General features: G+C 48.8%; 1 protein-coding gene across 2 annotated transcripts in view; it reads left to right on the forward strand.

Moving 5' to 3' along the window:
* The window catches only part of PUS1 (pseudouridylate synthase 1), a 9,612-nt gene extending 3,688 nt beyond the window's left edge, over positions 1 to 5,924 (forward strand). For both annotated transcript variants that reach the window (XM_015408706.1, XM_015408705.1), the window contains exons 3-6: positions 525 to 662; positions 1,418 to 1,520; positions 2,940 to 3,637; positions 5,299 to 5,924. In XM_015408706.1, the coding sequence (XP_015264192.1) occupies positions 525 to 662; positions 1,418 to 1,520; positions 2,940 to 3,637; positions 5,299 to 5,346 (987 nt within the window). In that variant the 3' untranslated portion in view covers positions 5,347 to 5,924. The remainder of the gene's footprint in view (positions 1 to 524; positions 663 to 1,417; positions 1,521 to 2,939; positions 3,638 to 5,298) is intronic.
* The last annotated feature ends 2,922 nt before the right edge of the window (positions 5,925 to 8,846 follow it).

Genomic DNA, 8,846 nt, shown 5'->3' on the forward strand with positions numbered 1-8,846 from the left:
CGGGGGGGAGCGAAGAGAGAAGGGGTTTAAACTCACTAGAGTTGCGCTGCAGCAGCAGCGTGATCTTTCCATTCTATTCTATGGGGCCATAGAGTACAATGGCGCGACACTAGAGCGAAGGAGCTGGGGGCGGGGCTTGCTGCCACCGCCATTTGTTCCCGCTCCTGGAATGGCGCTCCGGTGCGCTCCGGCCCCAAACGACCCTGGATGTGCCGTCCGTGGTATTCCCGTCAAGACTTGTGCCGCCGCATTCTGGATCAGCTGGAGTTTCCGGGTTCGATAGTGCAGCTATGTATCACTGTCTCACTTCCGAAGGATTCCACACACATAGTCTTGTGTTCCATACAACAGCCCTGTAAGGTACTTCACTGTTGTCTCCACTTCAAGGGGCCATGGCTTGCGTAAGGTCTGGTGGGGGTGAGACGCAGTCCTGAGATGTCCTGATCCTCAGTTCCGCCTCTTAGCTCTCAGTTGCCTCTGAGCTCTGGCGTTCTACTCACGTGAGTTCTTCTTGTTTTCTCCAGCGCAACATGGGAAATTCTCAGTTCAAAACCATTGAGGATGACTTGGTGTCGGCCCTCATTCGGTCAGGTTGCATCCCGGAAAATCACGGGGAGGACATGAAGAAAATGTCCTTTCAGAGGTGTGCCAGGACAGACAAGGTAATAGAGCGTAGTAGGGATGCCTCCCAGAGTTCCTGTGAATGGAGGGGACTGAATTCTGATCTTGACGCAGCACTTACTGTGCTCCCTGTTTTTTATTGAGGTTTTCATTTGGTTTGTAATGTGCATAGGAGATGCGGTGGCTCAAGTGGTTAAGACGCTGAACTGCAGGCTGTGGGAGGTCGGTAGTTCAGCAGTTCGAGACCTGAGTGTGCCGCATGACAGAGTGAGCTCCTGTCTCTAGTTCCAGCTCCTGCCAACCTAGCAGTTTGGAAGCAAGAAATTGCAAGTAGATAAATAGGTACCACTTCGGTGGGAAGGTAACAGCGTTCCGTGCGCCTTGGTGTTTAGTCATGCCGGCCACATGACCACGGAAATGTCTTCGGACAGCGCTGGCTCTTTGGCTTGGAAATGGAGATGAGCACCGCAACCCTAGAGTCGGACTCGACTGGCTTTCGAGCAAGGGAACCTTTACCTTTACCTAATGTGCATTGCCCCCAGTTGCTATCCACTTCATGGATTTGAACAAAGTTTGAGCCCAGGGGCACCTTTAAGGCCAACAAATGTTGTTGGCTTGAAAGGTGACACTGGACTCAAACATTGTACTGCAATAAATGTTGTTAGTCTTCATGATGCCACTGGACTCCAGGCATCTGTGATTTGGACCCAGTGTTATTTTTGGTTTCTTGGGTTTCTGATAGACTTTCTGGATTTCCTCTGGCTAATGTCTGTTTTTAAATCTGAATCAAATGCAGGGCGTGTCTGCGGCTGGACAGATTGTCTCTCTCAAGGTCTGGCTGATAGAAGATATCTTGCGAAAAATTAACGACTACCTCCCTGCTCATATAAGAATTCTAGGTGAGGATGAATGTCAAGAACGGGGTTCTGACGCAGAACGTCCTCTCGCTCTGTCCTGGGAAGGTTCTGAGTGGACTAACTGCATGCTTCAAAACATCAGACTCCTCAAATATGGCAAGCAGGCGTGTGTTATCCAAATGTAAAAACAAGAACCGAGTACAATTGCTGTCTGAACAATGGCATGCCTTTCTCTTGAGTCCAGAAGAGCCAGAAACTTGGCTTCTAGTGACTGAGCTTCACTTCTTGGGATGTTTATGTGACGCATGTTTGGTTTGAGAGAAGGTGGAGGGGCTGTGTGACTCAGTGGTAGAGCATCTGCTTGGCATGCAGAGGGTCCCAGGTTCAATTCCTTTCGTCTCCAGTTAAAAGGATCAGGTAGGAGGTGTTGTGAAAGACCTCAGCCTAAGACCCTGGAGAGCTGCTGCCAGTCTGAGTAGGCAGATACTGACTGCGATGGACTGATGGTCTGATGGAGGATAAGGCAGCTTCATCTGGTCATACATGGGGGATGGTTTTAGACGGTAGTCTGGGACCTGGTTTTGACTCGGAGGGGGTGGACCAGATTTGAATCAGGATGTGTGTGATTTAAAAACGACGGCAAAGAATCTTTGTGCGCAACCTCACTTGTAAGGGAAATGTGCACGTTTCATATACAGGTGGACACATTCTGGAAAGGGGAGGGGAGGGAGATGAGTGCGTGCTTTTCCACTCACAAGGACCCCAGCTTTGCACTTGGTGAACTGAATGCTAAACTGGAACGGGGGAGATGGGGCCGTGGTTCAGTGGAAGGGCCTATGCTTTGCAGGCAGAAGGTCCCAGGTTCAATCCCCATTAAAAGGACCAGGTAGCAGGTGCAGTGAAAGGCCTCCACAGGAGACCCTGGAGAGCCACCCCCTGCCAGTCTGAGTAGACAATACTGACCATGATGGACCAGGAGTCTGGTTCAGTATATGGCAGCTTCACGTGTTCATTCCCACAGTCATCCCAAGCCTCAGGAAAACTTCTAGTACTTCCAAAGGTGGGTTTGAAGAGGGGCAGGGAGCCAGGGCGGTGTAGTGGTTAAGAGCAGCGAACTGTAATCTGGAGAACCGGGTTTGATTCCCCCTTCCTCCTCCACATGAAACCAGTTGGGTGACCTTGGGTTAGTCACAGTTTTCTCAGAACTCTCTCAGCCCCACCTACCTCACAGGGTGTCTGTTGTGGGGAGAGGAAGAGAAGGCGATTGTCAGCCACTCTGAGACTCCTTTGGGTAGTGAAAAGCAGGGTATAAAAACCAACTCTTCCTCTTAAGCACAAAATTTGAATCCTCCCCCCCCAGCTCTGAATACGATCTTGCCAGAACAGAATGCGTCTCCGTTGACTTGGAAACCACCTCATTTTGGGGATCCTGCTTATGGGTTTTCTTTCTTTTGCAATTAGGGCTCAAAAGGGTCACGGGAGGATTCAACTCAAAGAACAAATGCGACGCCCGGACCTACTCGTACATGCTGCCGACTTTTGCCTTCGCCCACAAAGACCATGACCCTCAGGACGAGACGTACCGCCTGAGCCCGGAGACCCTGGAGACCGTCAACAGGCTTCTGGCTTGCTACAAGGGGACTCACAACTTCCACAACTTCACCTCTCAGAAGGGGCCCAAAGACCCCAGCGCCAAACGCTACATCATGGAGATGTACTGCGAGGAGCCCTTTGTGAGGGACGGCGTTGAGCTGGCGGTCGTCAAGGTGAAGGGCCAGAGCTTCATGATGCATCAGATCCGGAAGATGATCGGGCTGGTGATCGCCATCGTCAAGGGCTACGCCTCCGAGGCCATCATGGAGCGGAGCTGGGGAGAGGAGAAAGTGGACGTCCCCAAAGCGCCGGGCTTGGGTCTGGTTTTGGAGCGGGTCCACTTTGAAAAGTACAACAGGCGGTTTGGGAACGACGGTCTCCACGAGGCCCTGGAGTGGGCCGACGAGGAAGGGACGATCGCGGCTTTCAAAGAGGAGTTTATCTACCCCACTATTGTAAGTACGGAGAAGGAAGAGAAGTCCATGGTGAGCTGGCTCGAGACCCTCTCCAACCACGACTTCAGTTCCACTGCCTCGAGGACGCAGGTGGACAACCAAGAGCCAAAGGTAATGGAGGGGAAACGGCCTCTGCTGAAGTCGCGGACAGGTCTCAGGCTTGCTGCGGTCTTGGTCTAACCTGCTCAATTTCAGTCACTTTTTTTTAAAAATGTTGATAAGAAATTTGTATAAACATTAATTCATTATATCACAGCATAGTATAAAAGCTGTAACAGATAATGTCCGATAAGAAAAAAATTCAGTACAGGGCCTAACAGGGCGTTACCAGACAAACTGGAATCTCCAATTGTGTTCATGATCGGAATTATTTCCTCAAATTGAACCGTACGGGAAAGTGATGTGTAGATGACTAAACGTATCTCATGTTCCCTCTAAGCTGTGGAGTCTTGTGAGCGGAAATCCTACTTTGTGAGCTACGGGCATTAAAGTTGTGAGCGAGCCATTTGGTTGCTGCGTAAATTAGTTTGCTTTGAGGCCATCCTTCCTGAGCGAGAGCAAAAATCTGTGACCTGGAGGCTAAAAAACTGTGAGCTAGCTCACACCAACTCAGCTTAGAGGGAACACTGATCTCGTTAAAATAATCCATGAAGAATGTTCTGTCCCTCTTCAGAAATACACACAGTGCTGTGCAGAGTAATCAGAAGAGAGGTCCTTTCTCTGAGCAGTTCATAGTCTAAAAAATTCACAAGGTAATACTATAGAGAGGGGAGGAACGGAGGAGGGTAAAAGAACAAAATGATCTCTGAGACTTTGAAGAGCTGCCATTGGTCAGCATGGGGGGGGATGGCTTGATGGGGGCTGATTTATGGCATGAGGGGCCGTGGCTTATCAGTAGAGCTTCTGCTTGGCACACAGAGGGTGCGTGCAGACCAGTTGGAACCGGTGCAGTTTATGCCAGCTGAAACGCGATCACACCTCCTGTCTGCGGAGCCCATCACTGTATACTCGTTCACACACAGCGGGCATCGGCGGTTTGGTTTGGTTTGCACATGTGCATAGGCAGCCATCCACAGAATGGCGATCTTCACGCATGCGCAGAACACCCCGTCTTACCTTTAAAGTTTAAAGGTAAGGACTTGCCTTTAAAGTTTAAAGAGCAAAGTGGCCTCCCTGAGGTCCCGAACTCTTCTAAAAGTTAAACTAAGGACCTTTTCTTTTTTCTTTTTAAACAAACACCGGGGCGAAGCTTTGCCCAAGCGCATATCGCCGAACTTAAAAAAAAAAGGTCGGCAAAAATCGGACGCCTCGGGCTTCCGAACGGAAGTGACTCTACAACGTCGGAGAGCGATCAGAGGGGGGGTAAAGCGATTACAACCGTTGCACTCAGGATACCACCACTTGGGGACCTAGTGGCAGAATGCAACGGTGTAAAGCTCTTTGCAACGGTTAGGGACAGAAGGCAGATGTTCGCTGTGTGAACGCCGGTAAGTACACCGATTCCAACCGGCACCTATACCGTTGCAAATGCCCCGTCTGAACGCACCCAGAAGGCCCCAGGTTCAATCCCCGGCATCTGCAGTTAAAAAGGACCAGGCAGCAGGTGATGTGAGAGACCTCCACCTGAGACCCTGGAGAGCTGCTGCCAGTCTGAGCAGACAGTCCTGACCTTGACGGACCGAGGGTCTGATTCGGTATCAGGCAGCTTTGTGTGCGTTTGTGCGACTTGTTTCCAAAACGACTGATGGACAGTTTGTTCCTTGCCTTTTCAGAACTGCGACCCCGAAGGCAGCGATGGATGCGGAGATGACTCTGACTGAACGGGAACCCGTTTCGGAGCGCGGTGTGTAGTGGGCTGCCCAGATCCCAGCCAATGGTTAGAAGCCTGACCTCTTCCAAGCGGCACTCTTCAGCCGTTTCTTCGATGAATGTAACTGGCCAAACCAGGGAAGAAGAGAGATGTGGGACTATAAACCGATTGCCTGGCTCCCACCTCTGTGGGCCGGAGTGTATGGAGCATTCCTTCAGACTCCGCAGAAGACTGCTTTTAACGTCAGATGGATTATGTCATTTTACTACCTTAAATATACAGGAGAAAATTATTAAGCTGCGTCGGACTGTGAGGGATACACGTTTTTATTATTTCCCCTTTTTATTTTTCAAGGCCAAAGTCTCACTCTCTGTGGGCGCTGTTTCTTTTCTGACTGGACTTTATTCCACAATGAATATCAAGTGTTTTTGTTACGGCTTCCCAGACACAAATCCTCTGCTGGAACCCCAGATTCTGAGTGTGGGACAGCCAACCTCTTACTTCTACTGACTTAAATTGTACGATTACAGGGATTTTTAAACTCAATATTCTCTGTTCTTTTTTTTTTCTAGAAAAAAAATAAATAAAAGCTGCTTATTCCAAGATATAGGAGAATACAAAATGCTTCCATGTTTCTCTGTATGTTGAATACTTTAGAGGGAGAGCTCTGGATAAGAACATAAGAAGAGCCCTGCAGGATCAAACCATTCTTTCCATCTGTTCCAGCATCCTGTCTTACACAAGCTTTCTATGCATGGCAATAGAGATCCTGTGGATCTCTGTAACATTGAGGGACATTTCATAATAAGCAATACTGTGGGGGGAGGTTTTGTATCAAAGTGAAAAGCAATACATTCTCGGTATCATGTTGGTTTTTAAGGCGCTACTGGGCTCTGAAGATATTCCCCAGTTTCTGATGCTGTTTCCCTTCTTCAAGATTTATTTTGTCCGCATGCTCCGTTGGGTATGGAAATCTGATCCCAGTTACGGGCAAGAGGTGTCAGTGGCTGCTACTGACAATGCTCTGTTGCATGTGAGCATGGTCAGTCACCAAAATCTGAGGAATGTAGACGCATGAAGCGGCCATATTCCGAATCGGAACCTTGGTCCATCAAGGTCAGAATCATCTACTCAGACTGTCAGTGGGTCTCAGGTGGAGGTCTTCCACATCACAGACTACAACCTGACCCTTTGTAACTGGAGATGCCAGGGCTTGAACCAGGGACCTTCCAAAGGCCAAGCTGATGCTCTGCCTCTGAGCCATGGTCCCTCCCCCAGTGTACATTTCTGCTGCTGCACTGGTTGCCAATGTGGGGACGGGATGCAGCTTGCACTTTGCCACCTGATCTTTGTGGCGTGTCGGAACTCTACTGAGAGGAGGTGTGCCAGTCAAGGAAGCCTCTTGCCCAACAATAGGCCAGTGTGGAGGGATTCGAGATCTCTTGCACGGGACTTAGCCTTGGCGTATGTGTCTTTGCCTAGGCATTGAAGCATACTAGACATATACCAGGGTGCTGGAATTGCAGGGATGTGGACACGGTCCAAGGGGTGGGTGGGTTGTTTTTTTTTTTGAGAGGGTGGAAGACTGGTAATAAATGGTAAATTTTCAGAGTCTAGGTGAGGTGTAGTGGTTAGGAGCGTGGACTCGTAATCTGGGAGAACTGGGTTTGATTCCCCACTCCTCCACATGCAGCTGCTGCCTTGACCTTGGGTCAGTCACAAGGTCTCTCAGAGCTGCCCTCTCAAGAGCTGTCCTCGAAAGAACTCTCTCAGCCCCACCTACCTCACAAGGGTGTCTGTTGTGGGGAGGGGAAGGGAAAGGAGATTGTAAGCCGCTCTGAGACTCCACTTCTTAGGGTAGTGAAGGGCGGGGTATAAATCCAGTCTCTTCTTCTGCAGTCCCATTTATATCACTCCATAACTATATATTCCCTTTCAAAGCATTACTAGTACACCCCAGTGTCATTATAAGAACATAAGTAAAGCCCTGCTGGATCAGAACAGTGGTCCATCTAGTCCAACATCCTGTATCACACAGTAGCCAACCAGTTCCTCTGGAGGACCAGTGACAGGGTACAGAGGCCGTGGTAGGGTTGCAAAGTTGCAGTGGGGGATTTTATGTCTTCACAGAATCCGTGCCGCGGGGATGGCAAGACGTGTTGCACCCGCCGTTGCCAGGATTTGACACTACGCATTGCTCTGGCAACGGGGCTCCAAACAGCCTGGCGATGGCGGTGCAACGCGTCTTGCCGTCCCCACGGCATGGATTCTGCAAAGACATGCGGATTCCCCGCCCCGATTTGGTGAGATTTGGTAAGCCTAGGCCATGGCCTTCCCCTGATGTTGCCTCCTGGCAATGGTCTCTGAATGTTGAAGTTCCCTTTAATCACCGTGGCTAGTAGCCACTGATAGACCTATCCTCTATGAGTCTGTCTAATCCCCTTCTAAAGCTGTCTATGTGTCACCCCAAGAGGTGGTCTCCTAATTAGTTGGGGAAATTAGTTTTAAAGGAGACAAACCAAGAGGGGGTTACTGGGATTCTCCACCAATGTTTACGGGGATTTTTCCCTTAAGAGAACTCTTACTTCTTTCAGCTACCCCAGAAAAAAGCCTGAAGTTACCGATTCGTCCAAACACGCCCCTGGAAGCGGAAGATACAGTGGACGACCAGGATATGCCAGAATAAACAGATTTTAAAAGGGACCCTCTTTTTTATGTCAAGGAGAGTTAAAACACGTATTGTTATTGTTATATGGTCCCTATTGGAGTTAAAGTATATTAATATTATCTGCCTTTGTTGATAAGTAGTCGGGGTAGGGGAGGGGGGGGAGTGAGCTCGCTGGCTCCAGTTGAATAGGACGTGTCTGGAGGCTGACCGGGAGAACGAGGAGGGGAGGTTGGTCGTTTTATTTCCAGCACACTCAAGCTTAACTGATTTTTTATAAGGTGCTTGGGTACTCTGATTTATAGGTGTGGTGTTTAAACTGGGCACTTCAGAGTGTTTATTCCAATTAATTTGACAACAGTATTCGATTTGACTATTTATTTATTTATTTAGTAATTGAGAGATTAATTCATTGTTACAGGGGGGAAGGGGGTGGGGGGAGTTTCTGAGTCATTAATTATCTTAGTAGTTAGAAATCTGTATATATTATCTGACAGAGTTTTTTTGCTGATCTTAGTACTTACTTGATAGGACACCATACAGCAGCATAAGCAGTAGCATAAGTTGGATCTTAAAGGTCTGACACAGGTATTCGTGTATACAGCAGGACCCAATAAGAAAGCTTTACATATTTTAGCTCTAGTTTGTAATTAAGAGTGGAAGGAGACAGAGCTTGCACTAACAAGTGGGGAGGTTATACCTTCAGTTACTTTTTAATTAAAAAGTCTGCTCCTGGCAGGCGGTACAGGATAATAGTTTCCAGATTAGTGGCTGAGGTGGTATTGGTTTGTTTTTTTTTGGGGGGGGGTGTGCAGTAGTTACAGTCAGCCATGAAGATAACTTCG

This window comes from Gekko japonicus, unplaced genomic scaffold, assembly GCF_001447785.1.
Source record: "Gekko japonicus isolate JY-2015 unplaced genomic scaffold, Gekko_japonicus_V1.1 scaffold2152, whole genome shotgun sequence".
NCBI classification, from domain to species: Eukaryota; Metazoa; Chordata; class Lepidosauria; order Squamata; family Gekkonidae; genus Gekko; species Gekko japonicus.